This window comes from Diabrotica virgifera, chromosome 10 (assembly GCF_917563875.1).
Source record: "Diabrotica virgifera virgifera chromosome 10, PGI_DIABVI_V3a".
Taxonomy (NCBI): domain Eukaryota; kingdom Metazoa; phylum Arthropoda; class Insecta; order Coleoptera; family Chrysomelidae; genus Diabrotica; species Diabrotica virgifera.
The window spans coordinates 149608800-149635486 of NC_065452.1; the positions used below are offsets into that span (position 1 = coordinate 149608800).

Sequence of the window (26687 nt, forward strand, 5' to 3'; positions counted from 1 at the left end):
ACAAACTTTGATATATAGGAAAAGGGGTTTTAATTGTGGAACAGGTTAAAAATTTGGAACTGTCAGACCACGAAAACGTCACATGTATTTTGTCCGACAGAACTTCCAATTGAATTGTTACCCTTTCATTAAACTCTCATGCAAAAATCAGGTTGCTATTTATCACCAAATGAGAATTATAAATGAGTGGAACACGTAGAATATGTCAAATGACAGGAATTATGACAGGTGATAAATAGCAGTCTGATTTTTGCATGAAAGTTTAATGAAAGGGTAACAAATCAATTGGAAGTTCTTTTGGACAAAATACATGTGACGTTTTCGTGGTCTGACCGTTCCAAATTTTTAACCTGTTCCACAATTAAAATTTCCAGTGTTCCCATATATCAAAGTTTGTCCGACTAGACACCCTTAACCTATTAACAGATTTTCAGCTTGCTATTAATCAATTTTTTTTCATACGCGGGATCCTGACCTAATAGCTTAAACGCTTGAATAAACTTATTTTAGCTTGAGCTTTATCATGTATGTATATTAGTAAGACATAAATTAAACTTGAAAATATAATATGTATGACGCCCGCAGTTACTGACTACCTTTAATGATTAAATTAATATATTACTAATCATTATATTATGATTGTGTCACATTGTGTGCTGGCACAATGCATCGACTTTTTTAAATTTACCGCGCATTGACTGTTACCCGTACAATTGGCAACGTTGGATCAAGTGTGCGAATTAAGGTTTCGTCAGGAGAAATATCATCTGTCAATAATCCTGCTGCACTGACCTTTAAGGAAAAATTTTTTAACATGGCTATTGAGGAAGGCAAACAATAAATAAATAAATAAACTAGTCATTTGAAATGTGTTGTTACAGAAGGATGCTTATAATTAGCACGGACACAAAAGAAAACGAACACAGAAGTATTGCGTGAAATGGGCAAAGAATACGAAATAATAAACACAATAAAAATAAGAAAGTTACAATACCTGGGACACGTAATGAGGGGACAGCGATATGAAATGCTAAGACTGATAATACAGGGAAAGATAAGAGGCGGAAGGGAAGGAGTATAGGAAGAAGGAGGGTGTCATGGTTGAAAAATTTAAAGGAACTGATTTAAATGAAGTTCCATACAACTTCCTCAGAGCAACGGTAGATAGAGTAAAGATAGTGATGATGATATCCAACATCCGATTGAAAGACGACACTATACGAGTAAGAGCAAAAATTGAAGAGGACAAAAACAGATACGATAATTATAATGCTGATAAAACTAGTGCTGGAGTTCCTTCCACCAGAAGTTACAAGCTTCTCATGGAGAAAAGGCAGTCCTCGCTTGAAGGTTACAAAAGAAAGAGTTTCAGTAGTGGTCTGTGAAAAAGCTTGTGGATGAATACTAACATTTTTATAGAATGGTCTAAGGACACTTCCATTCCAAATGTAAAAAAAAACACAAAAACAGAAAACACAAGAAGCAAGACAAGGCTCTTCGTATTATTGATAAGCTACAACTCGCCAAGCCTTGGAAATGTTTAAATAAAATTGACGCTGAGATTCAAGTAATGTTCCTCCCATCAAATGTTCAATGGTTCAACAGCTCTTGTTAGCTGAGAGGGATGAAGAGAATGAGACTTACTTAACACAACTTGAAAAACACAAGAGAAAATTGGCTGGCAGACTCCTAAAGCTTCAAATGAATGATAAGAAGAGACCAACACTGAAAGTACCGGGTGTCCCAATAAGAATGGCTCTCGGCCATATCTCAGGAACCGTTTATAGTACAGCTTTGAGAAAAAAAAATATTTATAACAAAAGTTGTCCCGGGAAAAGCCTGGAAATTATTTTCATAATTGTAGGTTCACCGCTAGAGGGCGTAATTGAATATCAAAAATTAAAAAATCAAAATTTTACAAAATTTGCCTAATGAAAGTGCACTGGAAATCCGATCGTCGTATTCATCATAAAATTCTGCGCATATTTAATTTCACAAGTTTAAGTCTACCTTTGAAAATGGGGGAGGCGGGAATGAGTGGGAACCTTGTTATGAAAAAATGACTATAAGTACGCTTCTGCTAAATCGAATTTTGCAAACTTGGTCTTGTTGAAAACAGCTCTTTTACAACAGCTGTTGAAAACAGCTTACTAAGTAATATGCCAGCTAGAAGGCGTTATTTAATTTTTTTCAGAAATCTAGTTTTCTTTGGAAAATATTAAATACAAGTATGCATTTTTAATCCTATATTACAAAATTAGACCAAATTAGCAACAGAATAGCGAAAACTGCATGTCATGCTGATACCTTTTTTCTATCTCGAGATATCTTACGAAACGTGTAAATTTAAAAACGTAACTGTTACTGTCACCGGTAAATGAAGTTGAGGAAAAGTAGTGTGCTATGGAAAAAACAAAGTAACATTTTCCAGATATCAACGTATATAATAGGGCTTTCCAACGCTTCTCATTTCTTTCGAACCTCTGTCATATGTGGTACATTAATATTATCACGAACATTTACTCTTTCTAGAGTAGATTGGACAGTAGTCTCATTTTCTGCTCTCGAAATGTTTTCTCGAGTAATGTAGTATCGAAAATGATAGCAACAATTTGAACATTTAGGTCGTCACTAAGTAGCTGTTTTTATTTCTTTGTTATACTTTGTGTTGTTTGTATCTTATTGTTGTATATTTAATTAGTTATATTTATTTACGTTAACATCTGGAAAATGTTTCTTTGTATTTTCCATAGCACACTACTTTTCCTTAACTTAGTTTAGCGGTGACAGTAACAGTTATGTTTAAAATTTACACGTTTCTTTAGATATCTCGAGATAGAAAAAAGGTATCGACATGCGGTTTTCGCTATTCTATTGCTAATTTAATCTAATTTAACGAAGTACAAAAAACTCGAAGAAGTACCACAGAATTTTTATGTAACATAATTTTTATATTAAAAGGTCATACAGTGTATAACCTTTTAATATAAAAATTTTGTGGCACTTCTTCGAGTTTTTTGTACTTCGTTACCTCGAGACCACATTTGACACATATGGATACTTCTCTTCATGTGTTTAATCTAATTTTATAATATAGGATTAAAAATGCATACTTGTATTTAGTATTTTCCAAATTATAATTCTTACATTGACGAAAAAGGTTTGTTTTCAACAAGACCAAGTTTACAAAATTCGATTTAGCAGAACCGTACTTACAGCCATTTTTTTCATAACAAGGTTCCCACTCACCCCTACCTCTTATTTGCAAAGGTAGACTTTTTTAGGCAAATTTTAGGGCAAATTTTGTAAAATTTAGATTTGTTAATTTTTGATATTCAATTTCTAGTAGTGAACCTACAATTATGAAAATAATTTCCAGGCTTTTCCCGAGACAAATTTTGTTATAAAAATGTTTTTCTCAAAGCTGTACTATAAACGGTTCCTGAGATATGACTGAGAGCCATTCTTACTGGGACACCTGGTACATAGGAAGATACAGCTGCTACAGAATATGAAGCTGTGGATCTATTCCAAACATTATATGACTTTAAACAATGTGATGAACTTGATGAAAGAAGGTTGTTTGGAAATGATAGTACTAATGACCTTGATTATCAGCATTCACATAATAACGAAATCATGAATCAAGTACTTGAGGATAAGGACATTATCATCAAAAGCAATACAGACAGTGATGAAGAAGAAATTAGTTTCTACGGAGCTGTACTTCACATGTGGATGCCTACAATGCTTTGGAAACTGCAAAGAACTGGTTAGAATGTCAAGGCTGAGGGTACACCATCTCAACTCATATTTCTTAAACAACTTAGGGACATGACTACAAGGAAACATTTATCAACTTTTGTTCAAAAAACAATAAAGGACTTTTTCACTAATTAAGTGTTTACTTGTAGGTATCCATTTTGATTTTCTTTGTTATTATCCTTAAAAATCAAAGAATTACTGGGCGCTATTTTTCAACTGGAATATCTGGGCAAAGCATATACTATATTATTATTACATTAAAAAAACAATAACATTTTTTTGGAAAAAATTTTGGAGTATAAGTTTTGATGCTATCAACTTCTTCTGGAGCTTATTTGATAGGTATTTCTAAGTATTTTCACAAGTATTTAGTAAGTATGTTATAAAATGCATCGTTTTCCCTTATTTAAGCTTGAATCCTTAGATTTGAGTACTCGCCGAAAAAAAAAAATATATTCAATTATATACCTATAACTCACTTTGAATAATTAATAATAAAAGGTTTTTCAAAGCTTTAATTTTGGTAATGATAACTTTTTTGTAAAAACTTACAGTTTTTAAGTGATTTACGAAAAACCACTCTAAAACATGCATTTTTTTCACGAAAAATTAAAATCTTTAATCTTTAAAACTCAAAAAGTAATGATTTATTTTAATAACTTTATATAACAAATTTTGCTTATAATTTGTCCTTCTATTGATTTGTGAAGTTATTTTTAATAAAATAATTTTCACCCCCGAGAAGAGGTGGTATCCACCCTCAGGGTAAAAGCGCAAGGTGGCACCATGTCACCTTTATTTCTTGAGGTATCCTCTAACCACTCACCAATTTTCGTGAAATCGATGAAGGTTCACCGAAAGTGAAGGTAATAGTTGATTTTTACCTTCAGTGACTGCACTATAGAAAGGAAATTGCAATTCAATAATTTGAACTGTGCGTATTTTGCGAGCTCATAAATTATTAAACGATATGTAGTCGCCAAATAATTAATATAATTCATTTTAAGTACAATTTTTAAGTTTAAAGATGGTTTGAAAATCCCAACAAATCAATAGTCCTGATAGGTCCTGGTCCCAAATGATTTGGATTGTTGATGAAACAACATAATATACTGTTGCATGTTGCAAACAACATGGCTCTTGTATATGAAAAATTCTCTGTACAAAAGAAAACCTGATGCTATCTAACTAAATGATTGGATGTATATTTATAATAAAGGTTGTGTAATACTAACTAATACTAACTTTCAAAATTGTATTATTTAAAACACATACAGTGGAACCTCGATAAGTCAGATTAATCGGGACTGCGGCCGATCGTGGTTATCGAAAATCCAGGTTAGCTGGAGAACATGGTAAAAAATAATAAATACGGTATACTTACAGATAAACTCTATTATAATTTGTAAAAACATGAAATACATATGCACAGTACATCTAAATTACATACAGTTGTACTTATACAGTATTGTTTATTTCTTGGTAAAAAACTCAGTCAAAGTGAAAAAATGTTTGTTTTGTCTGATGAAAATTGATTTGGTTTACCCAGACTTCTGGGTTATCGGGGGCCGACTTATTAGGGTTCCACTGTATTGTGATACTAAACTTGATTTATTTTTAATAAAAAAAACGCTGGACGGAAGGGCCGCCCGAGAACTTTATCGTACCGATCTATTATCGTTATGATACTGGAATTCTATAAAAATAACAAAGTTACTCGTTATTTTGATATTTTAGAAACACCTACTGTATTTAAAAGTATTTTATGGTTCTACGCATCATTAATTCCTGCATTTGAGAAAATGTTCGATGCCATATTTCGGGGACACACTATAGATGTGTAGATTATTGCATAAATCAATAGAATATTATAGTCATACTTTCATTTCAAATTAGTTCATTTTTCTGAGAAAATAGGGAGTTTTTGTTGCTACGTAACGTACGCCTCTCCGTATACGTAAAGCAACTAACGTGTCGTAGAGGATGAATGTTAAAATAGGTAGTTTTTGTTTTGTAACTCCCTTAACGTAACGTAAAGCAAATCGTAAAGTCATTTTTAAATTCCGTTGACATTAAAAAAATAAAACAATGTTCACACAATATACAATTAATATACAAATGTAAAAAAAGATAAATGAATGATGAAATTGTATGGTTTTAATTGGTTCTATTTAAATATAAATATATTATTTTTCCTTAGGTTAAATTTTTTTTATTTTTGTTTATACCTACTTTTTAGTTGTAAATTATTGTACCTACATCAGAATTCCAGTATAATGTAAATAGTTTGGTAATATTTATTTGAAAATTTTACTGAAACTAGGTCATTTGTTTATCTAGTTATTAATTGTGGTGATCACTGTATTTCTTAAATTAATACAAGATCTGTTTGTTGTGCTTTATTAATAGACAACTTAAAAACAATAAAATTTTAAATATATTATGAAGTTCCAATTTCCAATTACAAACAGAATAATTTTACTCAAATAGACTAAACCAATAACCAATATAACCTTAAAATGTTGATAAACGCTGATGAAATGTTCATTTGGTAGAGGTAATCGGGCAAGATCCTCGTGTGCATTCGGTGACTTTCGTCTCGATAGGGATGCGTTCTTACGTACGTATCAGAACGTTACTTTAGGTAATACGCATCGAGATACGGGAGTTCAACCATTAATGCGCAAGCGTACATGTCAAAAAGATGCGTTACGTTTATGTATTTGTGTGCACAAAAACTCCCTATTAATGGTTTACAATATTTGCATTTCATTATATTTCGATTACGCCAGTCAATGCGCGAGATTAAGAACAAGATATTATCTCCAAATTCTATCCTACTGCATGGATTTTAATGAAATTTTGGGAGTAGCCTAATCTCCTAATTCAAAGTCTATCCTATATACTATGGCGCTTTTATCATGGGGGAAGTTCCCACCACTTCTCAGGGGTGAAATATTTTTATTTTCGAATTACATGGAGAAAAAGGAAGATTTTTAAGAAAATTTAAAAATTCATTCTATAATTTGATCACATTTTTTACAAAAACCATTCATTTTAAACCGTTCAACTTTTTGAAAGTAGAAATAACACTATATATATTAAAAGGTATTGTAGAAGGAAAACAATGCATTTAAATTATGGTGGATGGGGAGTTAAATGTATATACTTTTCATTTTTCCTTAAAGTACATTAGTCATATATTTTTTTGCACCATATCTCGCTTAGTTTGTAAGTAACCGACATTTAACGGTGCTCGTTTTAAAGGCCTTTTCAAACACTACAAAAGGTGTTGGTAGCATTATACACCTAAAACCTACCGTTCCTCTGTTATTTCAAGTTGAACACACCAATTTGAGCATGCACCAAAAAACAAACTATTTTCACCTACCATATCTCTTTTTGTATTATAAATAGAACATTTACGAAGGAACGAATCTCTTTATTATTTATAATCTAAAAAATGTTTTATATAGTGTTTTTAGTTCGATGCATAGTTTTTAAGGTATTCACAAAAAAACCGTCCGAAAAGGTGTCATTTTTCAATGAAAATGGCCAATTTTCAACTACGCATAACTCAAAAAGTATTGAGTTCTCAAAAAAAAGTATAGACTAGTTTTTGCTTAGAAATAGGTTCTTTAGCCACTTCCGTGCTTATTTTGACCAACAAATTTTCCACCCCCTTGAAGAAGTGGGGACCGCCCCAAGATAAAAGCGCCATAGTATATAGGGTAGATTTTGTTTCTTGAGCTATTCCCTACTTACTGTGAAAATATCAAGTACATCAATGTAGTAGGATGGAATTCGAAGCCAAATACCCTCATTGACTGCCCTACAATAATGCTCTGCTATGAACGCGTGAGAGAGGACACACATAAGATTATAGCAAAATTTCTATTTACCGTAACTTTTTGAGTTTTTGAGCTACAGCAATGAATTTTATGTCACTGGAAAGGTAATTTTGCATTCTTTCAAAATATGTTAAAATATATAGGGCGTATCTAAAAAAATTAAGATTTTTTATTCATTTCCGGTTCAACCGGAAGCCATATTTTTGGTAAAATTTATTGTGATAATAGATAATAAAGTACTATATATGTCTGCAAAATTTCAAATTTATAGTTTCTATTAAGAAGGAAGTTACGGGCACTCGAATATTTTTTTATAAAAAATTCATAACTCCCCTCCTATGGGGAGTTAAGATATATGACTAATGTCATTCAATTTACTGATAGAATATCAAAAATATATCAAAAAATAAAAAAAATCCTTGGAGCCATTTTTGAGAAAATCTAGTTCAAATTTATGTCAAAATTTGACCCCTTAAATATAGGCAACCTGTAACTTTTTCTGAAAAACGATAGCATCCTTCTTATAGCCCCATCTTTAGGCTATATAACAATATTTTCAAATTAAACTTATCTTAAATAAGTTTTTAGATAGATAGGGAAATGTGTCGGGTGGGCGGTCGGCCATGTTGGCCGCCATTTTGAATTTGGAAATGTCAAATTCCGTATTTTTATTTACCTATCGATGAGCTTACTTTAAGTTGAATTTCATTCATTTCGGTCAACATTGGCAAAAATGGGCCCTAAATAACCCCCCTATTTCGGCCCCCCTTTGAGAGGTTTTTTTTAAAAGCTTAGTTTCTCGACAAAATTCTCTTAAACTTACTCATACCGAATTTAATCAAAATCGGTCCAGTAGTTTTTGCTGGGCGGTGGTGACATACTACGTACATACGTACGTACGTACGTACATACTTCCGACATGTTTTTTTTATTTGCTTTTTAGACTCAGGGGGACTCAAAACGTCGAAAAAAAGTGAAATCTGAAAATTTTTTTGCACGATCCTATAACTTTATCTATTATACTATACTACGTATATAGTACGATAAAGTAAAAATTAAAACACAATGTAGTGGATATAGTGCTGTTTACCTCTTCAAGATCTTTTGGGTCATGATACTAGATGTTTACTAAAAATGCATTATATAATGTTAAACTTTAATTTGTTTTTCCTTCATGACAAACATTACAGGGTAAAGTGTAATACTGTACCCTGCTTGTTTAATACTGGATTTATTTTGTAACTTCCTTCAACCATGTGGACATGAAACGATATACCTCTGTGTACATTGCTTTACAAAAGCCCTTTGCCTCTAAACAAAATGTGACATGTTACTTTTTATAAAGTTCTTATCTTTTTTATTTTATAAAGTAGGACATAGTGCTTTATACCTCTGTGTGGAACTGGAGAAGTATCCATGTAACCACTGTTACCATTGGTAACGGTTAAAAATCTTGCAAATAAATATTTTATGACTACTATGAAACAATTCCATTTATATTTTCTACCAATAGAAATATTTGTTAATAATACCTAATTCAGTTAATAGTCAACTAGATGCACGAAAATATTGGTGAGTTTATGTGAATCCGTTGCACATTATTATGTTGTTACCACTTTTGTTTGTGGTTACTAGGATGTATGCAGGATGATGATCCTTGCTGTCGGTCGGGACTGGCTCGTTTCTGAAAATTTTGAAGGAGGGACGGCTCTAGCAACGGCGTGGGCGGCGCTGTGTATTATCAGTAGGATTGTTACCAATTTTTGTTTTGGTAACGTTGGTTTAGTACCTATTACAGATTACAGTGTGCGTGCATTTAAACATGGAAGAGTGTCGCTGCATAATCGATCAACCACTTGAAAAGTCATGCTCCTTGTATATTTTTTTTATATATAATTTGAAGAAAAAAATGAGATTATTGAAAATGGAAAACTTAAAATATAAACAATAGTTTTCAAAATACGTTCTTTTTCCTACTTGTTCATTTTTTTATGTTAACACATTCGCGGATATGCTGTAATTTTATACACGTATTCCTATGGAGTAAATGACTTCATATGCAGTCATGACCGCGAATGTGTTAATTTTATGGTAGAATAAGCTATTTAGTCTGTTTATTTGTCTATTACATATAATATGGGGATAATGATTTGTTTAATTTTATCCCACAAGATTGAAAACAAAAACTTATATTTGAAAGGTTCAGAATAATTTTTTTTGAATAAGATTTTTTTACATCTGGTTTTGGAAACACTTTAGAAAAAGTCACGGGTTGCCACTGCTGTGTGGAGAATTAAAAGATCAGTATAACTGCAGTATAATCCCAATATTGACAAAAATGGACATAGTGCCCTTTACCTCTGGCATACAGATATTATTATTAATAGTGAATATGTTTTTACCTCTGAATTGCAGAGTCTACTGTTTAGTTTTGGACTATGTACTGCTAATAGCTGGTTGTCTGAGTTATGTAAAAGTGGCACTTGGGGTGAACTAGGTGAGATTGGCGCGGAAGGCACTCTTTGTTCATCAAAATCTCTGTTGTTAGGATAATCCTCTGCGTAATCTGGGTCGTATAGCTCGCCTGCTGGTGGTACATTTAAAACTAACTCTCCTGCAGCTGTAATATCAAAATCTACTGGCAAAATAGAAGGATGTTGACCAAGTTGTTGATTTAACTCGCTTATGGAGTCTTGAACTGTAACAATACTTCTAAATATCGGGTTTTCTAGGACACTAATAAGTAAACTAAGATCCTGAGTCGTGTTTATTTGAAGCTTTGGATCTCCTAAGTCATCCAGAGTTTGTTTAATATCCTCTAAAAGTTGTAAAGCACTAGAAATATCAGCATTCAAATGCATCTTGCCTTTATGGTTAGAATACAAAATAGACATACATCAAACTCAAAATTAAGAAATCTAAACCACATTTAAAACTAAACTAAATATGTGATACGCCTTCACCTTGAGTGAAAATTGTACTGTTTTATTTTCTTCATTACAATTTACAATCTGTCATTGCTCAAGGATCTACAGACCGAGTGAATCTCGTAAATTGCACGTCTTTGAGCCACGTTTCACGCAACCGTATTTGCGTACTTGTGTTTTGAGTTGTGTGGTCGTGATCTGGTCGAGTGGAGTTATATATAATTTACCAAATTTAAATATATGTAATCGTTTCTACTTTCTACTAATTCATAATATGTATACTATAATATAATATATTAAAGTTTTTAAATATTGCTAATATTATTAAGTTTTTAACATTGTATTTTAATATACTTTGTTTTATTAATAATATTACCTAAGTATTGCACCTTGTTCAAAAAAAGTTCAAGATAAATACCGCGGTTTTTTCATATGAAAATGCAAAGCAAAATATACAATTTGCAGAGTATGTAAATGCTTGTTTTTTGATAAAATAATACAAATTGTATGTAGGTAGGTAGAGTAGCAAAGCGTTGAGTAGTTATAGCAAAAGTAGCCATCTGAGACACGATAAGGATGAAATTAGTTTTATATTTTCTTTTCTCATGGAGCATGCATGATGGAGAGTTTTTTAAAATACGTAACAAAGCATGTTGTTTTGTTATCTATGTTGCAAATATGTTGTTTTTTTTTTCAAATTACAAAATATGTTGTTTTCAATACAAGTACCTAATTGTTGTTATTATTTACTGAGCATTTAGAATTTTGACTAACGCTCGATTTCATAATAAAGTGAACGTGTGTGTTACCTTAAAAAATGCAATTGTTACAGTTAAAGTAAACTTTAAATTTAAAGTCCACTTTAACTTTATTAATATAAAATCGAGCGTAAGAAATTTTATAAACTTTGGAAAATAGCATTTCAAAAAAAGTACTGTAAGTATGCTGTATTTTTTATTTTTTCTCAAAAAAATTTATTTAAAATTTTATTTTAAAACATATATTATATACTGATGACACATAAAAAAATAAATTATTTTTGAATTAAAACTTTTGCAGCTAGCATATTGGCTTCTTCTGAGGACGGCTTTTGCAATTTTGAACTTTTCTTTCCCTTTTTAATTTTTTTTGTTGGAAAAAATTTCCTTTGGGGTATAATTTTTTTATTGGAGGGTATTCTGGATGTGGATGGAAAACCCAAATTGATATCTTTTTGATTTCTTATAGCATCTATGGTGGGTTTTATCGGGACTACAATTTTTTGTACAGCCTTTAATTCTTCGAAAGAAACTAAAGAATCAAGTTACTCAAATTTTCAAACGCCTCACCTGACACAGTGTCTCAAGTACGATTGCGGGAAGCCGACGAAGCCGTGCTTTTTACGAGACGCGCTCGGTCTGTAGATCCAAGTGAAAACGTCATTGTCACACGACAGAAATGTCATTGGTTGGTCAAAAATTCTATAACCAAGATCTGTCATAACAAAACAAGCTTCATTATTTGAAACGTATTTGTTGTTGAAAATTTGGACCGCATTAAGAAAAATAATAATAATTATGTCGGGGGATACTCCAAGGAAACTAAAAAGATTCTCTGAATCAGATAGGACGTCCGAATTTGATGCAGCTACCCAAAAAGCTCTGGAGGAGATTGATATCTGTCAGAACGAAATAGATAGCATAAACGAAAAATCTAGTGAAGAAATACTGAAAATTGAACAGAAGTATAATCAGTTACGAAAGCCCTTTTTCGAGAAGAGGAATAATTTAATTAGTAACATTCCTAACTTCTGGATTACTGCTGTATCCTTTTTAGTAATTCCTTGTTATTTCTAACCTATAAGTATTTTGTACTTGGGTATGATCTTTTAATTTGTATTTAAATATGATTTTTACTTTTTACAGTAGCTTGCCAATATTTTGTTATTACAATTTTTACCACCAATGTATTTTATATGGAAAGTGTGTTATTATACCTAACTGTGTAAAATGCTTGACCTCTTTCCTCTTTTAATTCAAAACATGCTCTGTATATATCCTCTAAGTTAGAGGATCTGTTTTTAGTAGTAATCCATTTCGTTTTCTCTAATTTAATTTTTTTTGAGAAACTGTTGTTCCTACCTTAAATCATAGTCTTCTACAAAAGCATATCTTTAATTTTTCATTTCTTTATTTTTGTGTATGGTGTATATAAGGTCATTATAGCCTACTATCAGTAGTATATTATGGTCTTGTGTAAAGCCTATATATGCAGTACTTTATTTTTTCTCAGTTGTAGCAATACTTATACATTTATTTATGAATATATTTAAACCTTGATCCAAATAACTATAGATTACATATACAGGGTGTAACAATAAGACAGGTCATAAAAGAAATCACATATTCTGGGACCGAAAATAGCTCAATTGAACTTAACTTGCCTTAGTACAAGGTGCACATAAAAAAGTTACAGCCCTTTGAAGTTACAAAATGAAAATCGATTTTTTTCCAATATATCGAAAACTTAGATTTTTTATTGAAAATGTGCATTCTTATGGCAGGAACATCTTAAAAAGAAAATAAAAGTAAAATTTGTGCACCTCATAAAAATTTTATGGTTAAACCCACCCAAACCTTTGTGTATGTTCCACTTAAATTATTATTGTGGTACCATTAGCTAAACACAATGTTTTTAAATCATTTTTTTTGCCTGTTAGTACTTTTTTGATAAGCCAGTTTTTATCAAGATATTTTGAACATTTGTAAAATCCACCACATATTTGTAAATGGATAAGATTATAGAGACCTGGTAATAATACATACATACATAATCGGTTGCCTCTTTTACCATTAGGTGTCGAGGAAGACCTGGTAATAATATTATAAAAATAATATTCTATAATATTACTTAACCATTTAAAACTTTATGGTGGATTTTGCAAAGAATGTTTAAAATATTTCTATAAAAACTGGCTGCAAAAAAGTTTTAAAAACATTGTGTTTAACTAATGGTACCACAATAATAATGTAGTTGGAACATACACAAATATTTGGTGGGGTTTAAGGGGACAAAACCCCCATATACAATTTTTATGGGCGCACAAATTTCACTGTTATTTGTGTTAAGATGTTCCTGCCATAAGAAAGCCTCATGTCTATTTTCGATAAATCTTAAAAACAGTTTTTGATATATTAGAAAAAATCTATTTTCATTTTGTAACTTCAAAAGGCTGTAACTTTTTTTATGTGCACATTTGTCCCCACTCAGGTAAGTTAGGATTCACTTTATGGTCCACCTTTTTGTTACACCCTGTATTTGTTTCATGAAGATATTTTTTCTATTAATATTTTCTAAATCAAACTTTGTTTGCCCATACTGAAGTTACAATTAAGGAAAATCTGGGAGAATAATTGTAATTTTTATTCTTTTGCTAAAATAGATTAAAAAATTATCATTCATAAATATAATTTAGTTACCTTAACTATATATCTCTAGATACAAAATCACCCTGATTTAAGTGAGCTACTAGATAATGAAGAAGAAGATTGCCTCCATTTTTTGATAAAGATAGAAGTCCAGGAATTCGAAGACATTAAGTCTGGTTATTGTATCAAGTTTTATTTTGAGGAAAACCCTTACATTGACAACACAGTCATTACCAAGACATATCACTTAGATTGTGGTAAGTTACATTATTTTTTGATGTTTTCTAAATTACTAGTGGTATAGTTGCCCATAAATTATTGCGGTAAAATCTTAATCCTATTACAAAGTCATTAGTATTTGAGTAGTGTAGTTAAGTTTTGAGAGGTAAAGATACTGAATAGCAGGTGTAATAATTAACTGTACAATAGATTAACATTTATTACTTTCTACCTGTGCCGGAAACTTAATCACACCACTTAAATACAAATGACTTTGTAATAAGCTTAAGATTAAGGTTTTTTGCAATAATTTGATGGCAACTATATGTATTTTTAGCTACTCCAACTTCCCAAAGTACCAGAATTATATGGAAGGAAGGCTGCAACATTGGACAAAATATTGAACCACCGAAATCAGGAAGAAAACGCCGTATTGAAAGGTCCAAAACTTTCTTTGGGTGGTTTGTTGATAATGTTGACCCTTACACTGATGATATTGCAGAAGTCATCAAAGATGATCTTTGGTTGAATCCACTGCAGTACTACCTGGTAGCTGATGTAGAGGGGGATGCACATGTAAGTGAAATATCAAGCAGCAATGATGAAGAGGAGGAGGAGGGGGAAGAAGAGAGAAGCCAAAATAACTAAGTCTATTTTTTTACCAATGAAGTATTATTGTCATACTTCCATTTTGATCAGTTGCTGTTGGTATATAATTCTTAATATAAATAAAATTGTGAAAGACTCATTAAAATATAATTGTGCCGCAATCATTTTAATTTTATAAATTGTGTCATCAAATCTCATCTATTCTTAAGAAGTTTTTCCATGTCTATTTTTGAACTAACACTGTCATTCTGTCAAGTAATATTAAAAATCCGTGAATAACATCTTGTGTTTTGATTTGGACTTTAAATATTTTGGATGTTTGGGCCAGGGGCAATCGTTTTAGTAGATTCTCAAATTTTCTGCATATTCTTTTTTTCTTCTTAGTATATTCTCCGTACATCAGGCGAGACACTACATGATTCTAGCACTTGATTGTGAGAACTTTATAGCAAATCCTGCCTTTTCAGGAAAAGTCCACCAAGATTTTCTGTGCTTTTAATAAATTCTAACATCTTTCTAATGAAGAGTTTAAGGATTTCTCTTGACTGAATACTTGTTCCTACAATGTATATTTGACTTATATCACTAAGTATTTTACATTCAAAAAAGGTTTTCTTGGTTGGCAGTATCATCATTATTGCAGCTGATTTCTGCTCCGATCAATTAGACTAGACGAAAACCCAAAAAACTAGGAGATGTGTATTCCTTTTTTATCAACTTTCATTTCATAAGTGAGTTCTTTATCGAAAATATCATTGTCTGGCAGTTGGTAAAGGTATTAATTTTTCCCCCAGTGATCCCTTAATACCATTCGTAAAGCTATCAGTACAAATATGTCAAGCCTGGAACACTACACTGTAAATTCAAAGAAATTGTCAGTCACTCTTTTATAAGTCCAATACACTTAGAGGAGAAGGACTAAATACTACCTTATTTATCACCACACAAATTTGTCTTTCAATTAATCTCTGTTTAGACAAAATTAGACACCATGCAGCTTAAGTATTGAGGTTTTATTCATAGTCAAAATGTACCTGTAGACTACATAATGACAGAGGGAAAGTAAACAAATAATGAAATCAGATAATCTGTAGTATTTCACCTGCACACAGCAAAATGCAAATGAAACAACAAAGGACATTTGTTGATAAAAAAGATAAAAGGCAGTGGTTATCTGTGAGTGTGAGTGGATAAATGAGTTGCTGTATGAGGGACTACATAGAAAAAAATCCAGATACTTGTATGTCGATAGAGGATGTCACAGCATTTTGGGGAAATTTGACCAAGATTTTACAGTTTTCTGAACAATTTATATAATTTAAGGTCACAAAAACTTCACAAAGGTTAAACAAATATTTTATTGGACAATATTACAAAAATATAATCAGATTAGATTATATTGATTTTATTTTAAGACCGCAATGCTCACATTAAATTCCATTCAAGAAGAAATTAATGCAGCTGACAATTGGCGTATTGTAGATCTTTCTGTTAGTCATAACACCAAGTCCACAATTCTGGAGCATTGTGATAGCTTGTTTAGTGGATCCCAGATGTTTTTGAAGTCACTTGGTAGTTTCCAAAAAGTGTTTGCCACTTGGAACCTAGTGCCTAGCAGTCATGCAAGATATGGTTGACCATTTTAGGTTCTCTGCTATTGAGTCTACAACTTGATCCATAATACAGCCCCATTGTATGTAGGTGTCCCTTGACTGTTTTTCTCAGTATGTACTTCATCCCTTTTAGTGCATGCCCGTCCAATATACATTTTTTGTTGTGTGCTTGACCTGGTATAGTTTTCCAGTGAATGTGATTGTAATAACTGTGTGGAGACAGTTATTACAATGTGCAAGTAATTTTCAATATTAAGTAGTTTTTCCTCAAATTTATTTTCTTTTTTTATTATTATTATACACAATAATATGTAAACTTACTAACGTAAACGTTTAGTTTTTAAGATGTGTAACACTTTCAATAAAATAATAGTTTTTCACAAGACTAGAGTTAATATGGAAAAAATCATGGAGGCCTGAATTCTCCAGCGAAATACTTAACTAATGATGTGTCACACTGCTACGGGTACAATGTTTTATTTAGCATTAGGATAAGGATTCTTTATTAAATTTAGATTAGGACTTGAAAGGATTAGGTTGAAAGTCTTCCGATGTTCTTGCCAAAGGCAAAGTATCTTCTGCATATCTTATGTTATTTATTACTTCCCCATTGACGGACGATTATTTCTTCATTTGCATTTGATAAAACTTGATGGCGCATGTGGTCACTATAGACGTTAAACAGTAGTGGCGATAATATACATCCCTGTCTCACTCCACGTGTTACCTTATTACATCTGAAACCTCATCTTCCATTCTTATATTTGCTCGCTGATTCCAGTATAAATTCAGGATTATTCTCAGATCTTTATTATACAGGATGTCCCAAAAGTAGTGGAACGGTCGAATATTTCGCGAACTAAACATCGGCTCGAAAAACTGAAAAATACGTTTTCAATCATTTTCAAAAATCTATCCAATGACACCAAACACCAACCCCCACTACACCCCCTGGAGGTGGGGTGGAGGGTAACTTTAAAATCTCAAATGGAAACCCCTAGTTTTTCTTACAGATTTGGATTCGTTACGTAAAAGTAAGCAACTTTTATTCAAGACATTTTTTCAAACTGTGGATAGATGGCGCTATAATTGAGAAAAACGATTTATCCTGATACCATAGGTAAATTATAGAAACGGTCTAATATCTCGAGAAATACACTTCCAAATGAGAAACCAAAAAAACGTTTTTAATACTTTTCGAAAACCTATCGAATAACATTAAACATGACCCTCCAACCCACCCCCTGGAGGTGGGGTGGGGGGTAACTTTAAAATCTTAAATAGCAACCCCCACTTTTTATTACAGATTCGGATTCGTCAAGAAAAATTAAGCAACACTTATTCAAAACATTTTTTAGAATTGTTGATAGATGGCGCTTTAATTGGAAAAATGCGATTTATTAGCGCCATCTATCAGCAATTTTAAAAAATGTTTCGAATAAATGTAGCTTAATTTTTTATGACGAATTCGAATCTGCAATAAAAAGTGGGGGTTGCCATTTAAGATTTTAAATTTTCCACCCACCCCGTCTCCAGGGGGTGGGTTGGAGGGTCATTTTTGGTGTTTGTCGATAGGTTTTCGAAAAATATTAAAAACCTGTTTTTTGGTTTCTCATTTGGAAGTGTATTTCTCGAGATATTAGACCGTTTCTATAATTTACCTATGGTATCAGGATAAATCGTTTTTCCCAATTATAGCGCCATCTGTCCACAGTTCGAAAAAATATCTTGAATAAAAGTTGCTTACTTTTACGTAAAGAATCCAAATCTGCAAGAAAAACTAGGGGTTTCCATTTGAGATTTTAAAGTTTCCCCCCCCCCCCCACCTCCAGCGGGTGTAGTGGGGGTTGGTGTTTGGTGTCATTGGATAGATTCTTGAAAATGATTGAACACGTATTTTTCAGTTTTTCGATCCGATGTTTAGTTCGCGAAATATTCGACCGTTCCACTACTTTTGGGACACCCTATATAATATGCCTTTAGTATCTAAATAATATTTTTAAGTAAATCATGACGTACCTTGTCAAAAGACTTTTCGAAATCTAAAATAAGTGTGTATCTATTGATTAACGCATAAGCATCGCTGTGTGAGAACATTTAGAGCAAACAGAGCTTCTCTTCTAGTGCCTAGTCCTTTTCTGAATCCCAACTGTGCCTCTAGTCCAGAAAGCCACTGCGTATCCGCTAGGAAAAATATTTTTAACAAATTTGCATGTTGCCAGGGCCAAAAATTTTTTAAACGTTTTTTTTTTGTTTTTTTTTCTAAAATTATTTTTTTTGCATAGAACAAATTTTTTTTATGTTTTTTGGATCATTCCAAACAGAAAAGGTCTTTAGTGACTTTTCTCTAAAGTTGATAGTTTTTGACATAATAAACGATTAAAAATTGAAAAATTGCGAAATCGGCCATTTTTAACCCTCAAAAACTATGTGAAAAACTGAAAATTTGAATGTTGGCAGGTAGGTAGATATTTTTCAACATCGATTGATGAAATCCCGAAGAGTTTTTTGCAATACAATATTCAAAACTCCTTTGTTTTTAAATTGTTATTCAAGCGTGCGCGAAACTATTTTCCACCGTTTCATGTGTATACAGTATGGTGAAAATGAAAGGAATAAATTCGTTATTTCGTAAATCGGCGACTTTAAGGAAAAATCCCGAAACATTTGGATTTTTATTTTTAAGTTATGGCATATAAGGTATACTAGTGACGTCATCCATCTGGGCGTGATGACGTAATCGATGATTTTTTTAAATGAGAATACGGGTCGTGTGCTAGCTCATTTGAAAGGTTCTTCAATTCTCTATTCAGTAATATAAACATTTACATAATTATTTATACAGGGTGTCCAAAAATTGTTTATTAAATTAAATTATTTGACAAATTGACAAAAAATTAAATTGTATAAATAATTATGTAAATGTTTATATTACTGAATAGATAATTGAAGAACCTTTCAAATGAGCTAGCACACGACCCCTATTCTCATTTAAAAAAATCGATTACGTCATCACGCCCAGATGGATGACTTCACTAGTATAACATATATGCCACAATATCATAACTTAAAAATAAAATCGACCTGTTTCGGGATTTTTCCTTAAAGTCGCCGGTTTACGAAATAACTAATTTATTCCTTTCATTTGCACTCTACTGTATACACATGCAACGGTGGAAAATAGTGTCGCGCACGCTTGATTAGCAATTAAAAAACAAAGGAGTTTTGAATATTGTATTGCAAAAAACTCTTCGGGATTTCATCAATCGATGTTTAAAGAATATCCACCTACCTTGGTAACATTGAAATTTTCAGTTTTTCACTTAGTTTTTGAGGGTTAAAAATGGCCGATTTGGCAATTTTTCAATGTTTAATCGCTTATATGTCAAAAACTATCAACTTTAGAAAAAAGTCACTAAAGACCTTTTCTGTTTAGAATGATCCAAAAAACCTAAAAAAAAATTGTTCCATGCAAAAAAATCATTTTAGGAAAAAAACAAAAAAAAAACGTTTAAAAAATTTTTGACCCACTTTTGGTCCTGGCAACATGCAAATTTATTAAAAGGCGTCCTTTTTGAGTAAGATTGTGCATAAAATCCGAATCGGAATATTTTTCCTAGCAGATGCGCAGTGGCTTTCTGGACTACTTGCTAATATCAAGTTTCAACTTTTTGTAAACACGGTTATGAATGATTTTTCGAAACACCTTAAGCAAATGACTTATTAACGAGATTGATCGATGATCGGAACATTCTTATGCAGTATCTGTTTTTGGTACTGGAATGAATGTAGATAACAGCCATTCTTGAGGAATAATACCAGGATTTTATATTGTTGTTCTGAAGCTATTTCCTTGTGGCATTTTTATAATAAACTATTTTTTAATGGGAAATAAGCCACAATTTTACCAAAAAATTATTTTATTAACGTTTCGAAGCCCAAATCGGGTTTCGTTGTCAAAATACAAAATACTACTAAAATAAACAAAAATGTTGTTGCTAAGTAAAAAAAATTCTTCTAATAATTTATTTAATCTGACTCATTTATATTGGCAATTCAGACGTATATTATATATTTTAAAGTAGAAGACTTTAAAATGATATCGCCAATATTTATGAGTTGCGTTCCTGGGACGACTTTACTAAAAGATAGTTCATTCGATTACATGAAATCAATCCCAACTCAAGAATATCCGTCACAAAAAAATCATAGCATGTGATCTGTCTTTAAAAAGACAACCAAATGCAACGATGACAGTAAAATTCTCGCGTTAGAGATTCCATAGTAAATCACGAGGGAAAACCAGGAAAAAACCTCGTGATACTATCCCGACATCGTAAGTATTTGGTCTTACATTTAATTTACTTTCAAAAAACTAATACCAAATTCTGACTTTAATATGTTTAAATTATAAATAATATTAATAATATATAGATATACAATAAGTAATACTAAAATATAAAATTTGTACTAACTCGATATGTTATTGACTTACTAATCGTGGTATTTTCTTTCTATTGACTTCCTCTTTCAGTATGGGTAACCACATCCTACTGCATTCTACCGAGGAATTTGCGACACAATTGGTTTCATTTAGCATAATTAGAGCCGCTTCTTTGATTTTTCTCTTTTTACTATTTGATTCTTTCAGGACTTTCAGGACAATATAAATGAGTCAGATTAAATAAATTATTAGAAAAATTTTTTTACTTAGCAACAGCATTTTTGTTTATTTTAGTAGTATTTTGTATTTTGACAACGAAACCCTATTTGGGCTTCGAAACGTTAATAAAATAATTTTTTTGGTAAAATTGTGGCTTATTTCCCATTAAAAATAGTTCAGTATTTTATATGGCATTAAACAGATGTAATAGAGAAAGAACACTACATGAAATTAATTCGGTATGTAAAGAAAAATCAGAAATGCTTGTTAATCGAAAAAGATGAAATAAGTTGATTGATTAACGAAATATATATACATGCCTCATGCCTACTAATATGTCTCTATATTTCCTTACTTATTACAATATATGCTACGCCGGGGAAGAATGAGCAACTGGACTGCCTCAATATTCACGTGACTATAACTTCCAGGAGTATAAACATATAGATCATGACAGAAAAAACAATGAAACCTTATTAGACCAGGGCGCATCTGTAAAAATATTAGTACATTTGGATGTTGAGAGGTGACTCAATTTTTTTTGCAGAAGTTGCTTGAAAATTAATCAAATAATAATATTTGAGTTATCCTCCCTCTCAAAAAGGTCCGGAACATTGTTTAAATAATCAAAATGTCAAAAAATGAAGGAAAAATTCGATTTTTTTCTTCGTTTTTTGATTATAACTTTAAAAGTATTCATTTCCGAGAAAAGTTGTACTGACATAAAAGTTGCGTAATTAAATTTTCTACAATATAGAGTGGGTTAAAAATTTAAAAAATAGTCAGCCTTGTTGCAAAATAGCAATAATTGCGAAAAAACCATACACAAAGAAGTATTCGCATTTTACGTTTTTAAACCATTTATGCTAGGCTTAGGACCTTTATATTTCACCCAGAAAAACTTTATAATATAGTAAAACAATATCGTAAATTTCGTTAAGATCGGTTTCATAGATTTTGCAAAATAAATTTTGCAATCCAGCTTTCGCAAAAAAATTCATTTTTTCAAAATGTTACAGGATTGAAAATAAAGCAGATAGCAAGTTGAAATTTTTTTTGTGTATAGAAGTTTACTGTATCTTTCATTTGCAATTTTGCAAAATTTAAATCGATTAAGACCACGGCGTCAGGAATTTTTTTAAATAAACATTAAATATTGGTGCTACGCGCAGGACAGAGGATAGTTTGCTCTGATTGGACATTTCAATGACCTTTGATAATGATTGATACATTTTAATTTTTATTACATTTCGATATAAATAAATAAATTTGTTTATTGCAAAATAAAAACACATACTCTATCCTTTGAAATAACACTTTAATTAGCAAAAACTTATTTTAACTAAGAGAATAAAAGTTTATTATTTATAAAATTAGTTTGATTTTTGTTGAATTAAAATATTAAAATACAACAAAATATAGAGTAAGAAAATAATATATTAGATAAATATTGGAAAAAATTTTGGTGGAAATCAACTTGTGTGAATCGAACACCGCTGTCCTGCGCGTAGCACCAAAAACTTGTTTATTTAAAAAATTTCCTGACGCCGTGGTAATTAATCGGTTTTAATTTTGTAAATTGTAACTGAAAGGTACAGTACACTTCTATAAGCAAAAAAAATTCAACTTGCTATCTGCTTTATTTTCAATCCTGTAACATTTTGAAAAAATGAATTTTTTTTGCGAAAGCTGAATTGTAAAATTTATTTTGCAAAATCTGTTGAACCGATCTTAATGAAATTTATAGTATTGTTTTACTGTATCATAAAGTGGTGAAATGTGAAGGTCCTAAGTGTAGCATAAATGGTTGAAAAACGTAAAATGCGAATACTTGTTTTTGTATGGTTTTTTTTCGCAATTATTGCTATTTTGCAACTAGGGTGACTATTTTTTAAATTTTTAACCAATTCCATATTGTAGGAAATTGAATTACGCAACTTTTATGTTACTACAACTTTTCTCGGAAATGAATAGTTTTAAAGTTATAATCAAAAAACCAAGACAAAAATCGAATTTTTCCTTCATTTTTTGACATTTTGATAATTTAAACAATGTTCCGGACCTTTTTGAGAGGGAGGATAACTCAAATATTATTATCTGATTTATTTTCAAGCAATTTCTGCAAAAAAATTTGAGTCACCTCTGAACGTCCATCTCAAAACAGATCCGCCCTGGACTATATTAATACTTTTGAAAGAAAGGTATTCAGGAGGACATTGGGACCCATTTGCGACAATGATATATGGAGAATAAGGTTCAACCACGATACGAGTTATACCGATATTAGGTACAAAGAACTCTAGCAAATTATGCAAAAATACAAAGATTGCGATGGGCAGGCAACCTTATAAGAATGAATGATGACAGAACACTTAGTAGAACGATTAGCGGAACTTTGAGTAGGAAGACCAAAGAATAGATTTATAGACGAAGTGAAAACCGATGCTAAAGAGATATTGAGGGATAACTGAAGGAGAGCAGCCAGGGACAGAGATACTTGGAGGCGGATGATAGGAGAGTGAGAGAGAGAGAGAGAGAGAGAGAGAGAGAGAGAGAGAGAGAGAGAGAGAGAGAGAGAGAGAGAGAGAGAGAGAACTTCCCACATTCTGATAGAACTCATGTGGTGTTTATTTGTTTTATTGTGATCTCAATTTACTATTTTTATTTAAGCATAATCTTAGTTTTTAACATACGTTTATTTTGACGTATTTGACGTTTATTTAAGCATAATCTTAGTTTTTAACATACGTTTATTTTGACGTTTCGATTTAAACTTCGGAAATCGTTTTCGAAATTATATAAAATATAATTATTATAGCTTCAAAAAAATATTGCGATCTTATTGACAAAATATGACTTCTTCGACATTTTATTCAATATTTATAAACTTTGTTCTAATATATTACAGGCTCAGTTTTTAATCTACTTCTTCTTATACTTACGGATACTAATAATCAGAAAAGATGAAAAGTGCCGATACTGCTTTTTAATGACATTATTGTTTAATAGGTAATAAATATGGACCAAAATACTTCCTTATCAGGTGTTAATTACCCATAAAATAATTTATTAGGTACTGTTTAGATCATTACTTTGATTAATTGTTTTCAAACAAGATTAGCACATTAGCTCTACTGATATTTAGTGATTAATCAGCACTATTTTTAATATACCGATGTTAGGAAGGTAAAATTAGGTAGGTACCTATACAAACTGAAAGTTCCAATTGGGTAATTTATCAAATAAATTATCAACCAAGAAATTAAATTACCTTTTTATTGGTATAATTTTCAAGTATTTTAAAAGTGCTCAACGATTGTATTACGTTGGTCTTCCAGTAGTAGACCGAGCTGTATCGTCGCCCCCGCTAGCGAAATTATTCCGATTCGATGCTTTTGCACAAACTTACTCAAAAATGGGTCCTTATAACATATCCACAGGGTGCCGGGCGGTGCCGTGGTCGAAAAATTGCTTAAACAATTTTTTTTTAAAATTCACAAAAATAATTTTTTCATTTCGAACAATTTTTTTTTAGATAACTTGGGTCATTCTGAGCAAAAAAAGTCTCTTGTCATTTTTCTCTAAAATTGATTATGGTCGAGTTATATGCGATTAAAAATTTGAAAAATGTGAAAGGCTTAATAACTCGATTAAAAATTATTATTATGAAATTCAAAAAGTGACCAAATCAAGCTTCAAAACCCTTCTTCAAGGTCCTGAAGAGATTTTTGTCATTATTTTATTACAAAGCTGTTATTTTTAATTATTAACAATTAGCGCTATAGTCCAGGATGTATCGTCGCCCCCGTTAGTGAAATTTTTCCGATTAGATTTTTTTTCACAGAGAGGTCCTTATAACATATCCACAGGGTGCCGGACGGTGCCGTGGTCGTAAAATTGTTTAAACAATTTTTTTAAACAAATTGACAAAAATAATTTTTTCTCTTCGAACATATTTTTTTAGATATTTTGGGACATTCTGAGCAAAAAAGGTCTCTTGTAATTTTTCTCTAAAATTGATTGTTGTCGAGTTATATGCGATTGAAAATTTGAAAAATGCAAAAATGGCCATATAACTCGACAACAATCAATTTTAGAGAAAAAGCACAAGAGACCTTTTTACTCAGAATAACCCAATTTATCTAAAAAATATCGTTCGCAATGAAAAAATTATTTTTGTGAATTTGTTTAAACAATTTTTCCACCACGGCACCGCCCGGCGCCCTGTGGGTGTGTTATAAGGACCTCTTTTTGAGCAAGTTTGTGTAAAAAAATCTAATCGAAATAGTTTTGCTAACGGGGGCGACGATACAGTTGGACTATAGCGCTAATTGTTAACAATTAAGGATAGCAACTTTGTAATAAAATAATGACAAAAATCTCTTCAGGACCTTGAAGAAGGGGTTTAAAACTTGATTTGGTCACTTTTCGAATTTCATAATAATAATTTTTAATTGAGATATTAAACTCGACAACAATCAATTTTAGAGAAAAATGACAAGAGACCTTTTTTACTCAGAATGACCCAAATTATCTAAAAAAATTGTTCGAAATGAAAAAAATATTTTTGTGAATTTGTTTAAAAAAAGTTGTTAAAACAATTTTTCGACCACGGCACCGTCCGGCACCCTGTGGATATGTTATAAGGACCTCTTTTTGAGTAAGTTTTATTCGGAATAATTTCGTGACATATCCGTGTGATACGTGGCAGAAAGTGTAGGCACTGTACACCCTACTAAATGATGTTAAATAATCGTTTCTGGCTACTGCCAGAGGCGTACGACAGGGGAAAGTGAATGGTTGACCCTTCCCAAATTCTACGCCACTGATGAAACGGCTATTTTAGCATAATTTTTAGATTCTCCAATACTTTCTATGGAAATAATATACTCTTCATTCGTAACGATAAAGTCATTAGTTTTCGAGATATTTGAAGTTAAAAATGAAAAATCACACTTATTTTGATTAATGTATTATGCTCCTTCGTTTTTAGCTTCAGATATCTCGAAAACTAATGGCTTTATCGTTAAGAATGAAGAGTATATTTTTTACATAGAAAGTATTGGATAATCTAAAAATTATATTAAAATAGCAATTCCCCCAGTGGCGTAGAATTTGGGAAGGGCCAGCCATTCACGTTCCCCCGTCGTACGCCTCTGGTAGTAGCCAGAAACGTTTAACATAATTTAGTAGATTGTACAATACCAGCACCACTTACCAAATTTCGTGTTTAACCAAAAGTTAACTTTGACACCCTGTATTTCGGTTATTATCATCCTTTGTACTAAGGTAAGTTAGCTTAAATCGACCTATTTTAAGCTCAGGAATCTAAGGTTAAGCTATGGCCCATTCTTTACCAAACACCCTGTATAAGTATAGTAACATCTCAAATTCTTTCAATTTTCTGCACATGTCTTCGTTCAAGATCCACGATTCAACATCATAAAAAAGGACAGAAAAGACATAGGATCACAACATTCTCACTTTTATACCAAGACAGAGGTTTTGGCTCCGGTTGAAGGTGGATCTAGCTTTTCCGATGCGTGTTCTTATCTCTTGGTTGTTGATCTTTCATTTTTTATGGTACCGAGGTTTTTGTAGTGTTTAACTCTTTCTAAAGCAGTTTGGTTGAC

The 26687-nt window shown here is 31.6% G+C and overlaps 2 protein-coding genes across 2 annotated transcripts in view; one reads left to right on the plus strand and one right to left on the minus strand.

Annotated features, from left to right (window-relative positions):
- LOC114340254 (patj homolog) overlaps nt 1-10662 on the minus strand; it is a 53439-nt gene extending 42777 nt beyond the window's left edge. The window contains exon 1 of the mRNA XM_028290973.2: nt 10019-10662. Coding sequence (XP_028146774.1) covers nt 10019-10510 — 492 coding nt within the window. The 5' untranslated portion in view covers nt 10511-10662. The remainder of the gene's footprint in view (nt 1-10018) is intronic.
- Nucleotides 10663-11750: 1088 nt separating this feature from the next.
- On the plus strand, nt 11751-15059 carry LOC114340255 (protein SET). The gene is made up of 3 exons (XM_028290974.2): nt 11751-12345; nt 14021-14207; nt 14507-15059. The coding sequence occupies exons 1-3, from the start codon at nt 12100-12102 to the stop codon at nt 14815-14817; spliced, it is 744 nt and encodes a 247-aa protein (XP_028146775.1). The 5' UTR covers nt 11751-12099; the 3' UTR covers nt 14818-15059.
- The last annotated feature ends 11628 nt before the right edge of the window (nt 15060-26687 follow it).

Coding starts and splice junctions, on each gene's coding strand:
- LOC114340255 (XM_028290974.2), top strand. CDS start 12,100: ATGTCGGGGGATACTCCAAGGAAACTAAAAAGATTCTCTGAATCAGAT. Junction 12,346..14,020: donor CTAACTTCTGGATTACTGCT/GTATCCTTTTTA, acceptor ATATATCTCTAG/ATACAAAATCACCCTGATTT. Junction 14,208..14,506: donor GACATATCACTTAGATTGTG/GTAAGTTACATT, acceptor ATGTATTTTTAG/CTACTCCAACTTCCCAAAGT.